The sequence below is a fragment of the Anas acuta genome, chromosome 1 (genome assembly GCF_963932015.1).
Source record: "Anas acuta chromosome 1, bAnaAcu1.1, whole genome shotgun sequence".
NCBI lineage: Eukaryota > Metazoa > Chordata > Aves > Anseriformes > Anatidae > Anas > Anas acuta.
Genome location: NC_088979.1, coordinates 152,215,262 through 152,238,740, shown reverse-complemented (window position 1 = coordinate 152,238,740; position 23,479 = coordinate 152,215,262). Strand labels below are relative to the sequence as shown.

The following is a 23,479-nucleotide window of genomic DNA, read 5'->3' as shown; positions in this document are numbered from 1 at the left end:
AACAACGCATCCCTCGCAGGATTAAAGAGGACCATGAAAGAGTACACGCTGTGCTACCCAAGGATTTGGAAAACTGGAACAAAAGCTAGAAAATCCAAAAGAGAGAGATAACAATCACTGGAATTTATCCCACTGTTTATTCAAGAAGTGCCATGAGACTTAAGCACAAGGATCACTTTTACACCTCAGCGAACAACTCACCCCTTACTCCCACTGTGGAGCAACGGCAAGTTCGTGGTATGCCATCCTAATCAGCAAACGCACCAGTGCTTCAGATCTGCCCAGATACTAATCCAGATAACATCTATAGCCTCGATGGCCTAAGAAAATCAGTTTGCAAGCACCAAGTGCCAAAGTTCAAGTGGACACCAAGACCTCTAGAAAGGATACGAACTGAGATATCCCAACTACACTGCTTCCTTGCCAATTGTCCTTAGCAGCAGGGATCTGCTCAGCCCCTCTCGGCACAAGCGTGCAAACCCTTACACACATTCCCATCGCCTTCATCTCATTTACTACAGGCAATCATCAGCATTTGCAGCTGAACAAAACACTGGGTTGCAAAGAATTATTCAACTTACTTTTGGGAATTCATGGTTGAATGCAACATCGAGTCAGGCAGCAGGCTGGGGGTTTGAACCCCTACTCCTCCATTCACTCCCATTGGATTTGCACCTAGAAAACATAAGTATAAAACAACCAGCTTAATTATTAAGCAAGAACAGCAATTGCTCAGCAGTAACAAGGGTCTAGACTTTCAAGTACTTTGATTTTTGTGGAAGGAGTTTAATTGCTGTCTGCTCTCTTTACCACTTATCCCTTCCTTTTACCAAATTAAAGTCTGAGGCACGTTGGTGACCTCAAGGTGAAGCAGCACACAGTATTACTGTTCTGCACACCTTCCTGAACTTCTCAAACAAGCCATTTACATTTGCTGCCATGTTATGTACCCGTGTCCTTTCCTGTGACCCTCTAAAGGTCCAGCATTACAAACCAATTCTCTTGTTTGCTTAGAAGTTTTTTCTGTGATTCAGAGGCTTAGGATAGATATTCAAAGGCTTTGAAAACAAAGCATCAGCTACAACTACATCTGGCAAGATCCTCTCTCACTCATTCCACACTCAGGGAACCTACAGCTAACTCCTGTGTTCATGCTAAAAAGGAGGAAAATCTGACAAACCTTTGCAGGAAGAAGTGCTAGTAATTTATGTACCAACGTCTCATTTTCTGCATCGTGGCAGATCTCAAGCACCGTAAGAAGTGCCTACACACTGCAGTTAAGACTCCAATAATGATGAGAAATGCGGTGTATATCTGCCCAGAACTTCTGAATAGATCACTTTGTGAAGTTGAGTAGCATGAAACCCATTACAAGGCTTTGCATGTATTTAAGACATCTGAATCCTACAGAATTCGTACTTCAAGCAAAATTAGACACTGTGTACAAGAGAAATCCACTGAAACTAAGTTAAGCAAGTCTAATATATACCTCTAATATCCTAGTCAGTTGTTTAACAGCCCCTTCATACAGCTCTCTGAAGCCCCCCTAGCCTAATCACTTTTATCCTTCACAAATTCACTTTTACACCATCTGAGAACAAGCTGGTATAGAAGACAACTGTAAACCCTTGCCTCACCTCTCCCTTTTCAACTGCCCAAAATGATTTATTTAACGTTTGGAGGACTGCATCTCTTCAAAACCAGAGTCCTCACCAAATCCCAGTATTTCTTCTAAACTAGGTGGCATGCACTCAGTCCATAAACTGATTCCTACCTCAGCTTTCTAATTTCCACTCCTAACAATGAAACAAGTCAAACGTCCACATTCTCCATGGTTGTCCTTTCTCCATTAAGCACCAGTTCTTCACTCTCCAAGAACCTTTCAACCCCATCTCTTTCGCTTTTTTTTTTTTTTGAACCAGTGCTACAAGGAATGCCCAATTAAGAAGTCACAGGCCAAATTGTCTCATTTTTTTGAAGAAAGGAAGCAGAGAACCACTTCAAAAAACTGATTACAACTCTTTCAAACTCCTAAGCCCCTTACTATAACATTTTGGACCTTCTAGAAATTCATTCATTTGTAAAGCACTAACATACAGCAGAAAATCATATTTTATCTTCCTGTTTTAAGACCAGGCTCTCTTTTCACACTGAAGGCAACGTTGCAGCAGTATACAAGGTATATGTGACCTATGAGGATCAGTCATCTCATTAACAAGTCTTCTTTGCTTAACAGTCTTCTCCTGAGTAACTCAGGAATATGATGTCCTTTTGTGCAGAAACAGCACATCAGAACTGCAGCCTGCAACCAGCTGCTTACTTTCCTTGGCAATCTCTCAGTCCTTCCCACTGGCGATCCTGCACTAACACAGCACTCATTCCATTCAAGAGTTTGTCACAGAGCATATAGGCTGGAGCACTACAATCCCATACAAGCATGGGTTAAATGCCTACCAGCCCATCTTTCCACTTTTCAATTAAAAACCGGCACTGCTTAAGCAACTCAAGCTAAGAGCTGAGGGTGAAAAAAATTCCTGTGATGTAATCTCAAACTATCAGCATCGGATTTGATGATTAAGGGTTACTTGATTGGACACCAATGACAGCCAGGGTACAATTAAACTCTTCACATTAAAATTCTCATGTCTTCTGTGATTTTGCAATAAGCCACACAGCTTACAGTTACATGAGTCCACAAGACAAGATTCAGAGAGCTGGTTTGTATGTACTACTTCACAAATTTTTAGAAGAAGCATTACACATCTGAGATACAACTGTAAAATGCTACAGTCTGAGTGACAAGGAAAGCACACTTAATCACAAGCATTTTGATGCGTGCATTTCCAATTAAAAACTCCCAAACCTCCTGGAACTGGCAAAACCTTACAATAATGATGCTAAAAAACAACATTAAATAAAGTTATTTGGAAAACCTTCCTCCCCCAAAATACTTTTTCCCTCCGAAGAAAACACTTCACAGAAAAATATTTTTGTAAGGGAAAGCATTTTGGTCCTCTAACGTTCCCTGTTCCAATGAGCAGCCTGATATCCCAGGTCTATCTGCATCTGTATTCAGATATCTGAACTACCTGTCTTCAGGTATCAGGTAAGAAAACTTGCATCAGATAATAGCATAGAAAGTTGCCTGTAATTTGTGTTTTAACTGACAGATCTACTTACTTATGGGATTCATAGGGCGCAGGCCCTGGGGTTGCTGTCCTTGTTGCTGATTCTTCACTTGAGCCTGAGCCTGTGTCTGCATCTGGTTCCCTTGATAGGTCAGTCCAAGGGCTGCGTAGGCTCTCTCGATGGAGCTGGGGTCTATCTGACTGGTAGTGCTTATGCTGGGCGTTGTCTGCTGCCCCACACCAACCGAGCCAGTATTTGCAAGTCCTACGGCAGCTCCGCCCAGCAGTGCTGGAAGAAACATGCCAAAAGTTAATAAAGACAACAGAAGGCAGCCAAAGAGATCCATAAAAACAGGGAAAAAGAAATGACTGGCTATTCAAAAGCACCACCACCTTCTAGGACTACGCAGATAAGAGGCCAGGTTTGGAGAAGCTACCATGAAACAGAGACAAATTTTGACCCAACCAGTCATTCCAAGAACACACTGTTTTCCCTTCAAGCTGCTGAGGAAACCCACACTAAGTATTTAGGACATCTGTTCGCTCAAAACTGAGAACAGAGGCACCTAGGTCACAGAGGTTAAAGAAAGGAAGGTATAGTTCTTCAACAGCCACTGTTATGTTTTTTCATTTTACATGTATTATCATTTTCTTAAAACATGAAATATCCCAGCTCACAGTGGTCATGAGAAGAGCCCAAAGTATAGATTAAGAAGCATGAAAAAGCATACAGGTAACATGATGACAAATCTTGAAAGTTTTGGCAGGAAAACACATAGGGACAGAAAAGGGAGGTGGGAAAGAAACATAACGCAGTCAGAGGATGAAGACAGAACAGAGATCATCAGGACCAAAATGAAACAACCATCTTTGCATATGCATGTCTGTCTCCAGAAGCTTGTCAGCTTGAAGAGGTGGTAGAGAAAAGCAAATCAATTAGTTGAGAGTACTGTTTCTTGTTCACCCTTACCACTCTCTTGCTAGGAAAATCTGATAGATTTTGATTTGGAAGTTAGAAATCTAGCTACCAGAGACAGAAAAATGTTCTGCCACGACAAAGCAAGAGGAAAATCCTATTACACATTTCCAGGTCCAACAGCATCACCATTACCACCTGGGTGCAAGCAAGTTCAACTCCTAACATAAATTTCATGGTTTATCTAATACAGGGGAATTTGTAGCAGACTTACATTGTTGGTTTCTTTTGTCCCCAGCATTTTTGAGAGGCAAACACACAGGACAGTCATGTCTCGTACAGTTCTTCCAGTGCGAGATGATTTGTCGGGAAGACGCGCAGTGTGCCACTGAGAAAGGGAAGGGAAAGGAAAGGAAAACCTTTACAAACTACTGCCAGCATCTCAACGTGGTCAATACAACCTGGGTAGGGAGCAAACACTCTTGGGACACACATCTATATCACAGTTCAGTAAAGGATTACTTTAAGTAGTTCAGTACTAACTAACCCTGAAAATATAGCTAGACTCCTTCAAATACTATTGGCTCAATTAAAGCTTGCTTGGAAGCTCCATGTCACGCATCCAAGCCTAGCTCAGAGGACAACACCAAGCACATCAGGGACCAGACAGATGGAATCAAACAATTACCATGCCAGCCACTGGCACAACCCTGACGAGGGATGGTAACAAGAAGATAACACACATTTTCTTTGGCTATTAGGATAGACTGAAGAGTTCACCGGTGCCAGAAGCAGCTTAACTCCTGGCTACCTATTGCTTGAGACTTCTCCCTTCTTTTTAGGGGCTACAGATTCCTGCCAGCAGACTCCTCCTTTGTGTCTGCCCTCAGCAGAAGGCAGCATCCAAAAGGCCTAGCAGTGAGTTACAAAGCTGAGCAAAACATCTTAATTCATCTCTTTGTTATCTTGCCTTAACTTGGCTAAACTTTAAGACTCAGAAGTTTACCATACGCGTTCCTAAGGGGACAGACAATTTAAAAAATAAAAAATCCATTTCCCAAGCTGCCCACTTGTTCTCTCTTACTAGGAGCCTTTTTGGTCTTGCAAAGGTTGACATCTATATCCCCACTCCTTCACTTACCCTGGCAGGATTTGCCAGCCTGACAATGTGTCATGTGGTTCAGGACATTCTTCATGGTTCGGCAATGAGGGAGGTTGCACTGTCGCACCTCACCGTTGGCCTGCTCTCGCCGCTGACACTTGTGAGCATGTAAGAGGAGAACTAATTGCTGCTGGATGAGCTTGCGTTTTTCTGGATCCGCTGTTGGGGCTCCAGACCCCATTCCTTGTGATGCTGCTGGCCCCATCCCAGCTTGCTGAACTTGGGGAGCCTGTTGCTGGCCCTGGAGGAGGCAGAAAAGAAATGCCCAGAAATAAATCTATTTAAGAATCATCTATTTAGCATGTGAACACCAAAAATAAATCAATGAAGAATCACTATGCTGTGTAACCAAGGGAATATCCCATCTATCTGCACCTCTGGATGACCCATTTTAAACAACCCCTCAACAACAGCGTGGGCAGCACTTCTCTTGCCAACCACAAAGTCTTCCCCACACCACACCCTCCTATTTCTAGCTCTCGCCTTATCGAGGACTGGCAGAATTTAACTTTGCACATGCTCACAAGTAATTTGTGGTGCTAGTCCAACCAGAAAAATATTAACAGCACTTCAACCTCAGATGATCACCTCATTTTAGAGGCTAGAGAACCGTATCCCCAATTCTTACATTAGTGGAAGAAAGCACCTTTTAAAATGGATAGTTTTTCCCCTCCTGTGGGACTCCTAGAAAAGGATAATGAAGGGGAAGTTTGGGAACCTTTTGCCATTAGGAAACTCACACACACACATTCAGAAAAAGGATCTGCTAGTCTCTGTAGGAGAAGCAGCGCAACTTCAGTATAACGCAGGCCAGAGAAGTAATGTCAAGTATGGCAACAGCTACTACTTCTTCCATACTTCTGTTTATGTCTTCAGACTTTTGTGTTTCTTGCAAGTGAAATGTGAGAAGCACTCACAAAGAAGAGGGACTCAGGGACTCTGTGTCACTTGTCTCATTTCAGTTCAGCAGCCTTCTGTTTCTAACGGACTCTTCATTTACTGAAGGTTTTAGGGAATGTTTCTGAAGATTCATGTTATTTATTTATTTATTTATTTATTATTAAAGAGCTCAACTACCTGCATAATGGTTTTAAATTAAAGAGGCGTAATTTAACTTAGACATTAGCAAGAAGTTATTTACTATGAGGATAGTGAGGCCCTGGCACAGGCTGCCCAGACAAGCTGTGGCTACCCCATCCCTGGAAGTGCTCAAGGCCAGGCTGGATGGGGCTTCGGGCAACTTGGGCTGGTAGGAGGTGTCTCTGCCCATGGCAGGGGGGTGGAACCAGATGGTGCTCAAGGTCCCTTCCAACCCAAACCATTCTGTGATTCGATGATTCCTAAACCCCAGTTCTTCCATAGCCTTTCAATACCCACACTAACCTTTCATTTGACAAGGAGGCTTTACCAGTTACTCAGTCCCCTCATGGTTCTTCAGTATAACTCTGTGTTTTTTTGCAATTTTAGTCTTTTTTGCCCAAATGACAACTGAGATAGCAAGCACTTTTCATTCCTAGACCTAGCAGGGTAGTAACTCAACTGCAAGAGTCATACGGTCTGCACTGAACACCAGTTTGACAGCTGAGATACTGATCAGCAAGTTCTGGCTGCTTCTTTAGTGGTTCATACAACCAATGGGTTGCATTAGGATTCTGGTGTTTCATAATCAACTTAAAAAAAAAAAAACATTAAATTGGGTATCTTAACCCCATGGGCTCTATCTAAGGCACAAAACTTACCTCAAAGCATTTTTTTTTTAGCAAGTTACTAAGATCAAGAAACTGAACCCCAAGGAAGCGGAAAAAATCAATGTAAAATTTGAAGCAGTGAGAAACACAAGCTATATTCAGAAGAGCGATTTTGTTTCACAAACAAGAACATATATGCACAAAAGAAAAACAGTAAGACAATGCTGTATGTCTTTCCCCAATCAATTTAAACTTTCAGAATAATGAGGCAAACATGTTCAGCTGTTGCTCTCCTAGAACATTAGGCACTAGTGCTAAACTCAAGCTGGAGAGTCTAATGTTAATGCTTGTCATTTATAAGCTTGGGCCACCACTCACCTCCCCGTTCTTCATGCCCTGCTGCTGTAACAGTGCTGGAGGGCCAGGGGGAGTGACAGGGCTACTACAGCAACGTCAGGAGCATTGCATGTGTTCATGTAAGAGCACAAGAATACACACAACTGGGGCTTCGAAGCACTATCGCATGTGATACGTTTAAGAGCTGTTTCTCTCTCCCGAAAGCATCAGTGAGTAGCAGCAGGAAAACAACCCTCAAGGTGAATTCACACTGAGAGACCCAGGGAACCAACCCCAAGAGCAGGGATGGGACTGGAGAGCAAAGGTGTCCTAACAGGTAGCAAAGGTTGTTTTGGATAAGGAGCTCCTTTTCATTTCCTCTGCTAACAGGGTTTGAAGGGTGAAGAGCAGAGGTGCACCTTATGAAAAGAGGGAGCAACAGCCCAGCCCTCTTCTCCACACCAGCCCTTTCAGGAGTTGAAGTGCACTGCACATTGATACAGAGCATGAATTCACACTGGGTATGACAGCTGCAAGACCTTTAACAGGGCAACATCTGAGCACTGCACACTGCTACAACATTTACTGGAGACATTTTTCATTCTACTTACCATGTTCGGCATTCCTGCCCCAGGCACTGGCTTCTTGTCCATTGGGAACTGCGGGAGACTATTTTGCAGTCCGGCTTTATTCTGCATCTGAGGTCCAAGACTACTGGCTCCGATCTGCTGCCCAGTATTCTGACTGTATGGCTGACCATAAGGACTGGGATTGCTCATCATTCCCATCTAGGAATTAAAATGGCAAGATGTTCAAGTAAGATAACGTAGCTCGCAATTCAAAAGGCAAACGAACAGAGAAGCGAGAATGATCACAGCCATGAAAGGACTGCAATGCAATTCTGATCCACATGCTCCCCTTCTTGTGTAGGTATCCACATCCACCACACATTAACTCCTCTACCTCAGGGATCCTAGAAACAGAGTAAGACTAATTTATCAACCTTGAGGACAAGTCTGGTCAGAACTAGCCTGATTCTTTCTTTATTATAAAGAATTCATTCAACACGTTTCTCGTTCCAGCTTTCTCAGTCACAAATCTGCACCATGGACTACATAACGCGAGTCTGGAAGAAGAATTCTGCTCCCTGCATCTGTGTACAGTCTACATGGGGACAAATGCCCCCTTCATCCATATCAGCAGGGCTTATCCCAAATACCTCCTACCCAGCTGTCAGCACTCCCACAGCTCCCCTCCAGAGGACTGCATGTGCAGCACACCCCAGTTTCATTTCAAGAGAACAGGCACAGGTAACACCGCCATCACCCAGGCACAGGAACTGGTTTGCAGCGAGCAGTACTCAAGGTCAAAGGAGACGGCAGGAACGCTGCTAACAATACGAAGCTATTGAACCATTTACCTATAGGGGAAGTAGATCCGTGTTTCGTACAGGCTCTACGTACAGGCTTTATGTTGCTTTCTGCACTGTGCATCCCCTCTTTGCATATTCAACAGTTTTAGCACACCAGAATCTGTGGTTTGGTGCCCTGGAGCACTCCAAAATCCGAGGAACAGTTCGGATCCATCAACCGTGCCAATGAAGTCATTTCTTCTTTAGCTTGTTCCATTTGATTCCCATCTATTTTTCATGGAAAATTTGGGCCTCTAAGACCAAAACAACCAGTGATAGAGGACCAGGAATATTTGAGATTTTTGTTCAGATTACCACGCTCTCACCATTACTCAGTCAGGATCCTCAAGGAGCCATAACTCACAAAAATAAAGCCCAAAAATATTTGAAAGAGCTGTGTGCTTCAGTTCAGATTAGCACTTGACTCAACGTTCAGTCTATTTGACATTTTTTGGTTCAAGTTTGGGCATTTTCCTGGATCCAAAAAAGCATACACAAGCTCCTAACGCAGGTCTCCTTCCTATCACTCCTCTATTTGCCCTCAAATGCTCTTCCTGTAGCAGAAGCACCCTGGTGCTGCTCCTCACCGAGCCTCTCCAATGTACACAGAAAAGCAATCCCCAAGTCCAGAGATTACTTGTGATTAGCCAGAAGTTTTCCTTCCTCAGGCTGTAACTTCTGCCAACCCTTTCCAAAGGCCTTCAGCTTCATTTATAAATAAAGCAGGATCAAACCTATGCTACAGGAAACGGGGCAGAAACCTCGCTGACAGCTCTGCCACTTTCGATATCTAAATGAATTTCCCTGGGGACAACCCCCATCTCTTGCCCCACACGCGATAACCACGATTACACAGCAGTAATTCACCGGAGAGTAATGAAAAGGCCTCTCCGTGTGGCAGACAAATTGCGCAATGAGGAGGAACTAAAAACACTTCCTTTGTCCCGCTCGGCACTGCCTCTGTCATGTCTCCGCTATGAGGAATACGCACACGGAGATCAGTCCTGTAGCTGCTGCCAGAAATGAGGCAGGTAGGAAGACTTCAGGCCTTCCTGCCTCCACGCAGAAGACCAGTAAGGTCTCTCTTCTGTGCAAGTTGGATGGAGAAGAAAAATATCTGGAGAGCCAAACGCACTGATAACTTTGGGGAGACTTTTCCCACTGTCACTGCTGCCTCGAATTGACCAACAGGTCAGTGGAGGACTGACAGTGGGAATTACTTCCTTAGGCAAACAAGGTGGGTTTTCCTGGAAAGACAGCCTGATCTCTGGTTCCAGAAAGGGTGAAATTGGGAACATATCAAAGAATGGACATTTCTAAGCAAAGTTTTAAGTTAATTGAATTCATCTCCATAGCTAGCTGTTACACACTGCTACCATCCTTTAAAAAAAAAAAAAAACAAAACAAAAAAAAAAAAAAAAAAAAAAAACAACTAAGCAGCCAATTCAGATTAGGGTGAAGGCACGTTTTCACACCCTGATGTCACAGGGAGAAATAAGAAATCAATTTGCTCACCTTCAGCAAGTTGGGACTTACGTTGATACCCACAGCCTCAGAACGAGCGTGGCCTGATGAGCCAGCTCTGTCCTGGCAGGAGGGGTAAGACAAACCTGGACTTCCCAGAGCGCCTCTGCTATGTCACTGGCAAGCAAAGCTTTCTGATGAAACACAGGGACGAGGTTTGACCGTGCCAGTCAACCTTTGTACCCACAACAGTATGGCTGGATACGAGTTTTAGGTGAAGCCCCTGGCTTTTTCAGATGTGCAGCTCAGGCTGACAAAGCACCGATATCTCTGATGCTTTCTTCAGCGTGAGCTGAGCCATTAACATTGTTTGGGGTGCAAAATCAGCCCCTCAGTAAGGTCACCTGCATGGCAGAAATGCACTCTCCCTAGGGCTGAGAACCCTCACCTACCCCCCAGAGGGGACTTTCTGCCCCCACCCCATCCTCTGGGAGCTGGCAGCAGACCACGTGCCCCACTCAGCCCAGCTGACCCCAGCGATCCTGTCCCAGCCCACAGAGGCAGCAAATACCAGCAAAGCACTGACCAGGACAGACAGCAGGCACAGCAAACTGACCCTAAAAGCCACGTGCAAGCAGCACCTCAGAAGGGTGCTTAAGTTCATCTGTTGGAAATGACCAAAAAGACTGACATACAGTTCACCAAATTAGTGACCTGCTGGGCGTGAGGGGTAAATACACCATCAAGTGCAGAAGCACCAGCCGAGGAAGGGTGGTATCAGTGCCATTTAGGTCCAGGGCTTCATCTGAAATACCATGCAAAACCCTACATGGCCAAGTCACAGCTCAGAGGCAGTGAGTACAACTTCTGCTCGCTCCTTCCACTGCTCTTTCCATTTTCTTCTTCATTCCCCCCCATCTGCTGTTTTCCTCCTCACCTCAGAGCCCGAGTTCCTTTTATCACGTACACAAGGACTTGCACATGAAGAAGAGCAGACAAAGGCACATCACAGTAAAGGAGAAGAGAAATAAAGGGCAATGAAGGATGACAACACATGGCTAATAGGTGACAACCTCAAATGCTTCTTCCTGCCACAGAGAGCTGAAAACAACTCCGCTCAATTTTCCTGTCCCCCCTCCCCAGCCGGAGCAGGGCAACTCCAGAGGTAGAGGAAACTCCCCACTGCTTTGTTTTCATGCCACCAAACAGATGCAGCTTCAGCTTGGATGACAGTCAAGCAACCAACAACTCTGCCTCTCGTTTTACTCTCGGTGCCACAAGCACAGCCCCTACCAGAGGATGAATACCTGTTGGAGCTGTGCATGCAGACATGCCAAATTTGCTACTGTTGCTCTGTCAGTGAGGCAGTTGCTTTCAGAGCTTGGTATTCGGAAGCCAGCTACGTATCAGCAACTGTGACCGATTTGAAGATTTGCAAAGCTAATTGTAAGGAAGAAACAGAATGAAGATATGAGAAGATTGGTCCAAATAATCCAATTTTTGCAGCATCAGCCGTGCCTCCCTGTTGAGGTAACTGCAGTACATGCACTAGGTGAAGGCTACATGAAGGCGATCTTTCCACGTACACGTGTCCACGGGTAGAAAATAACTTCCCTAAAGCAGGACGTCAGTTTTAGCAGTTCTCTTCTGGAATTTAGTAACAACAAAACTGTGCCCGTGATACCTGCTGCATTGTTTGCAAGGACTGCTGAAGATTCTTTGCATTTGACCACGTTACATTTAAGATACGTACTGCAAGACAAGCATTACTGCACTGTCATCCCTGCAAGAAACTCCTCTACCCACCCCAGAAACAAGTCCTTACTGCTCCCTTTCTCCCCCAGACACATTCCTCCCCTGCGCTGGGATAAAGTGAGCAATTACCCATTTTTCACACCTTGGTTCACCTCAGGACCACAGTGTGCAGCCACACTTATAATGGCTTAGTGCTCGATCGCATGGCACACTTTGGGCATGGAATCTGAACACCATGGACAGACCCACGTGTTGAATCCAATGCTTCTTGAAAGCGATATGTAGAAGGTCAGTGTTCTTGGTTGCTTTATAACGTGGAATGAATGTTACACTGAACGTGCTAACACTAACAAGCAAGCTTTTTCTCATTTCCCTTACCTAAATTTACTATTTGAGGGTATCATCACTTTAAAATTCTGCAATTTTGAACAAGACTTGGACATTTCTTACTGCCTTATTTAAAGGAAGGTACGGAAAATCTAAATTATGTTCATATTTGTAAAACATTACAACATATTTTTCTTAACAGAAGTGTTAGGCATTGGTAAAGCACAACAGTGTCTCCATTACAATAGCAGAACTCCATATATTCACAGGAGACAATAGGCCAAATGACAAAATTAACACTGGAGCTCTAAATGTTTAAAGTGATTTCATGAGAGTGAAATAATCACATAGCAAAGGCTGTAATTTCCCTGCTAATCTGAATTGCCTTCATGTCCATTTCATCGAGTACCAGAGCACTTCTGGGATCAGCAGGATACTCCATCTACATGACCTGAAGGTCAGGTGAATTTCTCCGCTGTAAGATCACGGAAATACAGCCACCAACTCGTATGCAAAATCTCTCCCCCTCTAACAAGTTCCCAAAAACCTGGGAACTCCGGGCAAAATCCAGCAGAAGAGCTGAAGAGCCACAGGAAGGTTTTAACTATATATATGGGTTTCCAAATGAAGAATGGTTCAAGACAGGGAACATAAATTTGTTCTTAACTTACTGTGGAGCTTGAATTTGCTGTTTACACTTAAATTAGCCAAAGCTGTAAGGCCAGCCAGTGAAATAAGAAGCCTGAAAAATGTTTAAATGCTGAAAGAATCAAAGCATTACAAACAGTTTCCAAAACTCTATTTTAAGAGGACAGACATTCCCGTTACACTTCACATGCACACCAGCAAGCACACAGAAAACAAAAAGCTATTCAAGAAAGCTAAATTTGTTACAATTCCTCCCCTCTCCAGAATTTCCTTTTAGGCTAAACCTCCACAGGTATTTTTAAGCTGACTCTGGTACCAGAGCAGGGCCCACACCCTGCTCGGAGCAGCACCACCCTCTCCTTTAACACGTCCCCTCCCTAATATCAGGGCTCACTCTGCAGTCAGCCAGCATGAAGTGGATCAGGAAACTATATTCAAATTATTATTTTAAATGACCAGGTGAGTTTCAAGCCTGCATTAGCTCCTCGATACAATGTCATGTAACTGGTACAGCGATGGTTTGCAGACAATTGCTTCTTCCCATCTCAGTGACTGCCTGTATCACACATAACAGGATTGGACCCCAAGACAAGTGGCAGGATACCATGATCCCAATTTATGCCCACCTGGTGACCCCAAACCAATCAGTCACACAGACATTTGGGATCTCCAGGCTTAAAAAAGTAATGTTCACAGCTAAGAAACCGGGGAACTCTGTGCCTAATGTGCAGATCAAGCATTCCACTGCTCCCAGCCCATCTTTCAGGAGGAGAGGAAGAAAATGCTTCAGCAACTCCATGGGACTACAGAACAAAGCAGAAACACGAGCAGTTTTACTGTACAAATGGAATACCCGCTCGGAGCTCATCTCTGCTATTAGGAGAGCATAACATCCTCCTTCCCAATTAGCTCACATGCCAGCAAACATAAGCTATTCGCCTGTAAAAACCATGGCTGACAACACATCTGTTTTACTGAAAGCCAATTCACAGAGGCAACCCTCACTTCACCTGAAGAGGCTGACTTTGGCAAGCCAACCCGACGCAGTTAACAGAACCGAAGCGCCTGCTTTGCTCTTTTCCCCCTCCTGCCGAAGGACAGCTCTTGAATAATGCACGTTTCTGCAGCAATGAAGGAAGCGCCCGAAAGTTATTACACAAACTCCCACGTTCGCAGCAACACAGGGCTAAATTTACCAATTAAAAAAAAAAAAAGCCGCCTTTTGCAAACAACTGCTCAGGGTCCTCTGTTTTCCTCTGCTTTTTGAAGATTTGTAGGTGGGGGGGGGGAACAAAAGCAGATGGGTGGAGGGAGAAAACGGTCAGACATGCCTGTTGTCAGCTCCTGCTCACTCGGCTGCACGAAGCGAAAGGCAGGCTGCCTGCCAGCAGCCAAACCAATGGAAGACGTTCTGGAATTTCAGCCTCCATTTCAGACCCTTCCTGCGCATCCGGCAGTTTGAACTGCTCCGCGCGGGCTGCGCCCGCTACGCTCACCCCGCCGGGCTCGAGGCTTTTCTCTCGACGCGTAAAGAGCTCAAAGTTTTGGTTTTCATTTTTAAACCAGTCTGGGATTATGAGCTAAAAAGCAGAAGTTCTCTGTTCGGTGGGGAGGTTCCCAGAAAGCACAAAACGCTGCTTATTTTAGCTACTCAGCACACTCCGGAGTTTGAGAACGCCAGGAAGATGATTTAGTTTTGAACTGCGTCAAAAGCCAAAACCTCAATTTGTGGCCTTTATTTCTCCCAGGTAAGAGGAGGATTTTTGTTTGTTTAAAAATTTAAAACCTTACTTTAGGTTTGAGGATGACAATGTGGCATTTCACCAAACTCTCAACGCATCAATTTCTGCCCTCTGCATACAGCTTTCTGAGCACCGAAGTAATTTTTTTACAGAGCCAATAAGCAACGAATTATCTAATTCCAATACAAGAATACCTCCAAGTAGCTACTTATTTCTTACCAATCTGAACTGTGTACAGATTTTTCTACTGTAGCAATCTGACTTTGCAACATCTTATTTATCGGGCAAGAATATTTGATATGAACAGGTTGCAACATCAACTCATCCCTAGCCAAACATACCGGGACCATGGTTAGCAGCACACTGAGCCCAAGCAACCAGCTAAGACCAAAAAAGCTTGTAATTAATAATGGTCACAAGACACTACACTAACATCATTTTACTTAATACGTTCAAGCATAGCAAAATCACTGACTTTCACTCGTTTCAAATATGTTTACAGGCTGTGTTAGTTATAATTAAAGCCCTCCAAGCAGACTGATTTTGGTCACTCCAGGATGAATCTATTCAGGTGTTATAAAGCATCTTAGAAAAAAACTTTCCACTCATTAACCAATAAACACAAAAAATCCACCTAAAGTGAGCTGAAATACTTAAATATTTTCCAGGCTTTTTAACAAAACACCAAAAACCTGATATGAAACATTCATCTGATTCCCTACTCTAGAAAAGCTACTTGTCTTTTTTTTTTTTTTTTTTTTTTATCATGAACACCTCCTTGTAACTTAAACCACTCTTCTCTCATCTTTTCAGAGCAACCTACAACAACTTTATTCTAATCTCCTGAATTATAAAAGCACATGTAAGTCCCCCACCAACAGAAAACCTTTTTCTGCTTTCTGATTTACCCTCCAAGAGACAAAACCTTTCTGAATTTTAAACCAAGAACTGGATGCCAATAGTCTTTAACTACCCTACCCTTGTCTTTGGGCATTTACACAAATTCTTTCACCAATAACTTAAGTATTTCTCAAGGGCAATGTACATCTTACACACTACGCATCAGTTCATTCAGACCTGCATTTTCCTTCTTCTCATCTGCTCCAGCATAACCCAATACATAACACACCTCAGACAAAAAATGTTCTAAGTGTCACACAGAGAAGTTCCAAACTTCTAAAACATCCTGAAACATTCCCATCACACTCACCACGGTAGATGGGAAAACACATTTGTGGACAAAGGCATAAAAGACTAAATGCTACCAAGTTAAGTTTTCCATGGTGTTGATAACCTATACTCTCACAGGACTTAAAAGCAAAAAAGATGGTTAATCTAGAAATACTCTTGCTTGTTGAGCAAGACCCAACTTTTGCCTCCCATCACTTAAATTTTAACATTATATAAACAATTAAGAGTATTGGATCCTGGGGTAAAGAGACAAAAACCCTATTCTACAGTTTTCCTACTGCAGAGGAACCTTGTTCTATAGAATCCCTACTGCAGAGGGATCTGCCTCACAAAATAAATGCCAAGAAGGAAGACAAATCAAGCCCAGCTTGCCTTGCTTACCTTGTTCATGGCTCCGGGCTGTGGCCCCCTCAGTGCAGCCTGCCCTCCCATCTGCGGAGAGCCTTGTTGCAGCGTCTCAGCCAACAAGTTGCCAGCACTTGCCATTCCTGGGTTCGGGTAGGGCATATTAGGTCGCCCTCTGCCTGCTCCAATCGAACCGTTCATGACTTGCCCCTGCATCATCCCCTGCCCGTTGCCTGCTGCCAACATCCCCGGATTCATGCCAGCATTCATCCCCGTGTTCATTCCCATGCCAGGCTGGTTAACTGGACTGTTTACTGTTGGCATCATTCCTGCTGCAGACTGGGCTGAAGGACCCTGGTTCGGGCCGCTCTGAGCCATCGCCATGCTGGGAGAAGTCAGCCCAGCCTGCGCCATGGGGCTTTTCACCATGCTGTTCAACATCCCCATCCCAGGGCTGTTCTGTTGCGTTTGAGCGGCCATGCCCTGGCCAGGGCCACCAACCCCCATGTTGAGGTTCGGGGAGCTACCAGCCCGTAAGAGTTCGGACAGCTGCTTGTGTTTAGAGGCAGCATCTTGTGCCAGGCCAAGGCTGGTCTGCAGCTGATTAATGTCACCGCCATTGCTGAGTCCCAGTTCGGTGGAGCTGATCAGTTCATCTGGCAAGTCGTGTTCCAGATCAAAGAGCGATCCAAAATCTGAAAAACAAAAATGGTACATGGGGTCAGTGCAATCAGCAATATGTCTTGAGGAATCTTGTTTATCAATTTCCATTTATTTAACCATTAAAATTTCACTTTTCCAGCAGAATTCCTCTATCATTCATTAGTGAAAACCATCCCAATTCGTTATCATAAACAATTTCTAAACCTTACAAAGTACAATTTGGAGGAAACCACTCTATGTCACTTTTCTACAACAGTATATGCTGAAATATCACTAGGTATCTTAGAATGTAATCTCCCAGCTTGTGAAATTCAAAGGGGAAGGAGGAAAAAAATGTATTAAAATCTCAGAATTCACCAATGGAATTAGACAACTATTAAGAAGAGTTAAAAGATTGATGGGAAATACTGTCTTTTGATTTTTGACTTTCACTGAAGTGTAACTTCCAGAAGAGAACTAACATAGTAATATGGTTTTCAGAAAATGCTTGCTATTTACAAAAAAATAAAAAATAGCAGCTTTCTTCTTGTTTGGTGGTGGTTGGTTTTGTTTTAATTTTCCACATCCAGTCATTCCCAGCACAGAACTGCAAAATTAAATTGAACTTCATGGAATAGGCAGTATTTTCCCCACAACAAGCATAGTCAGAAAACAATTTCAGTAACCCTCCTGGCCATGAGGTTGTGAAAAAACATTAGGATTGGGAAAAAAAAATTCAAGAGTTTTTTTTTCTCTTGAACAAAAACCCAGAGTAATCTCCAAAGTAACCAAATGGCAAAATCTTATTACATAGTGCCATGAATTTGATCAAGCAAACAAGAAGTTTTATGTCTGCAGAAGTAGCATGCACCTTGATCTGTATATTTCATCTATAGTAGCTAAAACAAAAATAATCTAGAAAGTTTGTGGCTCAAAGCCAAGCTATTGTGTGATGTAGCCACTTGCAACAGCCGGGCTATAAAGCTCAGTATTTAAAATTTGAGAATACACAGTAAATGATTTATTTTATTTTAACTTTTAGAGTAGTGCAGCATCACTTCTGCCAGAAAGGTCATTTTCAAAACCTTCAGATCTAGATGATGACTTAAAATACTACTCATTTCAGCAATTGCAAAAAAGGAAGCGCCAATTATACTGAATTTTACAGAGGTTGGCAAGATGACTTGTTCTAAATATTGATGGAAGAGAGTACAGTTAAACCACACGTAAGTCAGAAAAACTGATCAGCATCAGAAATCTATTCAAAATGTTTCACACAGTACCATAAGTTGCCAAGCAGCTGAATTCCAGTACTAATAGAGGAGTTCTGTTTTTTATAAAATGCAATTTCCTAACTGTTAAAAGATTGGGACTTTTAAGAATTCTAAGCATATGATATAAGGTTGAGAAGAATGCAGGTATACCAAGAGATCTCAGAACATCATTTATATACTATTCACTAACCTAAAGCACCAAAAGAAGAATGAGTTTCCAAATAACCATGTTTTAGACTATTAATAAAGAATGGGCTAGCTGATTTTAAAGGAAACCTTGTGCCAAAAGTTACGTTTTGCAGTAGATACTAAGGATTCATCTTTCAATTACATCTCCAGTACTTTTCAACATAATTGATACTTGTTGAAGATTCAGAAGTGAGGAAAGAAGCAGAAGAATGAAGTTTTGCCCAAGTTCTACATTTAAAATAATGAATTTAGAGTTTGGGGCTGGTACACCTACCTCAAAACATACCCCCCTCCCCAAAACTAAGAATTGAATATTGATGCACATGGGAAAAGCCACAGTAGGAGAGACCCTCAAGATCATGATAATGAAGAAAGCCATCAAAAAAAAAAAATACCATATGACAGTTTAAAATGGCTTCAACAGGCAAACTAAGATGCTTCCAAATGAGCATTTTAAGGTGCCTGTTAGGATGTCTTTAAACAGACAAGCATTGAAACACTGTAATTCTGAAAACACTCTGGCAAAACAACCTGACAAAGATCTCACAACTCAGGGAGTGAAAAGTAAAACCAGCAATTCTCAAGCTCGTCTGCTGTCCAGAAAGATTTCTCCTAGATGAACTGAAAACTTAGGTGTCCAACACAGACCCCATACCTACAGCAAAACCATACTGGAAGAGCACAGCAACCTCCCATCTCTGAACTGGGAAACATTTGTTCCAGCAAAGATGCTCAAAAGGCAGTTTTGTGACTGGCTGCAGATGGACAAGAACTGCTTAAACAGATGCAGGTTCCAGGACACGGCCAGTCTCAAAACAAAAATCCCCACTTTGGCTCTGCTGAGACCAGACTCCTGCATATAAAGCCGTTCACAAAACCACCTGGAAAACAGTCAGTGATCATCTGAATGATCTGAACGATCATCTGAGCTACTTGTTTTTTCAAACTATCACCAAACATTTACTCAGATTTGTTTAAATGATTTCAGATACAATGCTACCAAAGGGCAGTGCAATTCTTGTTTTGAAAGACTGAAAGATTTGCTCATTTTTCTTCCCAAGAAAATATTAATCTGCTTCTATGAAGGCCTCATTCTTTCAGCATTCCTTCTGGTCAAACACGGGGACACTTCCAGCTGCAAAGCTCACTCGCTCAAGTCCACCTCGAATATCCTGGTACAAGCAACCAGAGCTCCTCGGCACTAACATGCTAAGACTGTCAATCCAAGAGAAGACAGTAGAAGACACCATAAATGATTCCTAGCACCTACAAGGCAAAATCAAAAGCCATTAATACCAGCAAAGCATCACTCTGGTGCAAGTTTGCCTTCCTCACCTTTTAGAAAAGATTTAAAAAAAGAAAAAAACAAAAAACAAAAAAAACTTTCAAGTCTTCTCCAGCCAGCAGATTAAAAATCAACAAAACCAGAAAAAGGTTCTGTTGTCTGGTCAACTATGAAATCCCACTCCTAGTCGGCTGCCAGGAGGCAGAAGATTTCAGGTACGAGACTGAAACACGACCAGTCTCAGAAGACCCTACAGAACAATAGGACTTTGTGTGCATACTGCAAGAGCTCCAATCCGTTTCACAGCCCTCTACGTACTCTGCACACCCTAAAGCCCACTGTAAGAGACCTACCTATGGCCAATCCAAACACTGACAGGGCTAGGCCAGACAGCTCAGACTACATGAAAATAATGGCAAATACATTCACGCGAGAGCCAACGGAATAGCTTAAGGCAGAGGTGATACATATCCAGAGAACGGAGTGACTTCCCAGTACACTGAACGCACAGCTCGCCTTGCCATCTTTTGCGTTAAGAAGGAAGATTTCTAAGAAAGCAAAGTTTCTTAGTGGGAAGTGGAAGGAGACAAATTAGCACTGCTAACAAACTGGGTTTGTCTACCTGATTCCCAGAGCAGAAGGCCACTAAGTGACCCAAGAGCTCATCAGAAACATCCAGCAGTAAGCATTAGAACTAGATCTTGATCCCGGTACAGCGACACAGATTCCACATCATGCTATTAACGGTATTATTAGTGTATACAGAGGCATGCACTAGTTGTCCTTAGGAACTGTACCACCAGGGAACCTTTGCACAGGTCTATCTTGTAGCCCAGAAGCTGGCCCAGCTCACCATGGCTGTCGGATCTGCCACAAGAAGGTGGGTCAGAAGAGAGCAGATGGAGCAGGTCTGTCTTTCCACCGCAGTCCAGTCAGACTGGATCAAATAAGTGGAACTTCACCCTGAACTGCAAGGAAGCCACCTCAAAAACTGGTGCGTTAGCTTTCCTTGTCTGCCGTGAATTCTGTTCTCAGTTTTGGACCCTACAACCCTCTGCCTTCTTAGTAACTTGCCTTTGATGGCGCCTGATCTGCAAGATGCAAGTAGACCGCTGGCCTGGGTGGGAAACACCAGCAAAGCCTTGAAATCAGTACAGACTCAGAGAGGGCCATCAAAACTCTCAAGTGATTAAGAAATCAGTGCCCTATCAAGCAATCAGATTCCAGATGAGTCACAAATGTGTATTTCAAGCTAGTTTTACTGCAAGAGCTCCTGGTGGCCCCAGTGATAACCGCTGTCAGAGCACGCAAGGCAAGGTAGAGATTTCTGACAAAAAATGCTTACAATGCAGGGAGAATATATCCAATGCTGACTAACGAGCAAATAAATTCACACGTGGGTTTCAAATTGCACATGCTAGTTTCTCTTGCATGCTTTCTAGCCTCATAGTTTTCTCATTTCTGGCTTAAGACAGACCTCTACTCCCCTTTTGGAACAAAACACGAATTTCTATCAAAATGAAGATTACCTGGTTCTAACCAACAGAAAGCTGACGTTATTCATTGCAGCCTAAAAACTTGCTTATGTACTACAAAATTGCCCAGAACACTTTATTCTCGTGTGCACTGCCTGATCAGCCACAAAACTGAAGCAGAGGAGGAGCTGGTGTATCTGAAGCACGTGTGAACAGCAGTGCCTGGAGAACCCTTCATACCAGTCACATAAGAAAGACAAGAGCTGACTCCTGCGCTTACCTCGGTGCTGAGCTTTTTGGTAGGTGTGAGACTTCCAGTTCCTGTCCCTGCACCTCTTACGTTATGCTCTGAAAACAGACAGCAAGGTAGAAAGCTACTGAACAGCCACCTCTTTGCACAAGCATTTCTGGGCTCCAGGAACGTATCCGTGCATCAAATATATGCACCACAGCTGTTAAGTGCACAATGAAATAAGGGGATGAAGCTTAATACAGGACACTGAACACAACGTACGGATGTGACAGGGTTGACAGGAGCTGCAGGTGATGCTGGACTACACAGAAAACAGGATACCTTCACTGTGCTTTCAGACAGAGCTCAACAACGAGCTGCTGAGCTCAGCATCTTCCCCACAACCGTGGCATCAAAGCTATCCATGATCGAACAGGGCTTAGATGTTAACAGAGAAAATGCCCAGAGGATACAACCAATACCCCAGAGTAACCAGCTACTCAAGTCTGCAGTCAAGCACCAGCATTACAAGTCCTAAAATACCCTTTAAAAAAAAAAAAAAAAGGCAGAACAGGACAAGGAGCCACATCCTCACAAGACAACTCTCAGGCACCTGTGAAAACACAGGAGCAAAGGTGAAGCACAGATATGTAACAAAGTGCTACTAAAAGAAAATCATCGATTCCCACGGCATCTGCAATGGCAGAAAATTAAGCCAGTCATGTTCAGGCAATTGCAGCGGGGAAAAAGCATGCTAAGAAAGAGGCAAAACTCTCAAGATTCCTACCAAGTGGGCGTGAGAGAGTTTTGCTGTATTTTGGAGAACAGATTTACTCTTACGATTAAAGCCCTTTAACGAGGAGGCTTTTCGCATAGATGCTCTGTGAAGCCACAATTACCCAACGGTAACAAGAGCTCTGCCAAGCCATTTTCCCCACCTGAAACCGTGCAGTTAGTTTTAATTAATCTATTAGCTCGATGCAAGGCAGAAGAGGAAACACTCGGGCATCAGCCAGAGAAATTTAAGGTCGAGATTCGCTGCCGCCACGACCCTAGGCCATCAGCCCCTGTGTAAGCCTTACAACGACATGCTGCCGAAGTGGCAGCGTGACGCAGGTCTTCTCAGTTGCTCTTGCATAAGCAGGAGTGAATCCTTGTTCTGCATTACGGCGCTCCGCTAACAAGGTCTTCAGCATCAGACTATTTTTAATTCTGCTCTCTGCAAGAAAGTGGGGAAGCACTGCCTCCTCCTTCCTTCCTGCTAATCCAGAGAAGACCTGAATTTGCTCACCACATCAAGAAACTTGATAACTTGAAGACAGACCACAAACAATACTAGCAGAAAACACAGCTGAAAACGGAGGCACGCTACTCATTCTGAGAGGGAGCTCAGAGCCCCCGGCAGACAGCAGAAGCCCAGGCACAAAACATGTTTGCACATCACGCTAGCGCACAACTTCAGGCATGGACCTTTAAAAACAGCCCGTTGATCTAATTCCTCATCTCGAATGCACGTGATTTCAGTATTAGTTCTAACAACCGAGTATAAACATCAGAATTTTGCAAGCATAAAAAAAAAATCACTCTAAAGCAGCAACCACTCGTTGCTCAACTTCTACCAAAGGCTATTGGAGGACCGCACTCTTCCTTCAACTTTTTTTTTGAAGCTATCCTAATCTCTACTCAAACACTGCGTCAAACACATCAACTCCTTCTTAAAAAAAAAAAAGAAAGTCCCAGTTTTGTTCAGGAAAATAATCTGCAAGTTTAACTCATACCAAGCTGATAGCAACAGAAAGACCAGTTCTTGTGCACTCTGGTTCAAGTGGGGTTTGCCGCTTCAGGAGCGAACTGCATTTACAACAAACTGCTTTCTCTCTCATTCAGAGCTCTTTAAGAAGCACTAAAGAGAGATACAGATGACTGCAGTTCACCACTGAAAAAAAAAAACTGAGAAGATTTATGATTCTGAAATATAGATTTTGCTCTAGGAAAACGGAAGGAGTACAATCACACGGAAGAGACGTTACTTAAGGTGGAAGTTCTTCCTGCAAAGCCTGTTCACACTTTTATGTAACAAAGGTCCCAGTCTTGCTGCCGCTGCTGACCTGAACAAGATGAAATTTTGCCATTGTAATTCCAAGATGCTGAAGTCACACGGTTAATCATTTACTTGTGAACATGTTATTTGCATAAATTTCCTTGTGCTGCTTTTAACTTTAAAGTCTCTCGATTGGTGTTCTTATTCCCAAGAGTACCCTGCCTTGGG

General features: G+C 43.4%; 1 protein-coding gene across 1 annotated transcript in view; it reads right to left on the bottom strand.

Annotated features, from left to right (window-relative positions):
* EP300 (E1A binding protein p300) overlaps positions 1-23,479 on the bottom strand; it is a 63,195-nt gene that overhangs the window by 31,095 nt on the left and 8,621 nt on the right. The window contains exons 2-7 of the mRNA XM_068667285.1: positions 16,150-16,808; positions 7,842-8,018; positions 5,186-5,447; positions 4,319-4,432; positions 3,181-3,417; positions 582-675 (exon numbers count right to left, since the gene is read on the bottom strand). Coding sequence (XP_068523386.1) covers positions 582-675; positions 3,181-3,417; positions 4,319-4,432; positions 5,186-5,447; positions 7,842-8,018; positions 16,150-16,808 — 1,543 coding nt within the window. The remainder of the gene's footprint in view (positions 1-581; positions 676-3,180; positions 3,418-4,318; positions 4,433-5,185; positions 5,448-7,841; positions 8,019-16,149; positions 16,809-23,479) is intronic.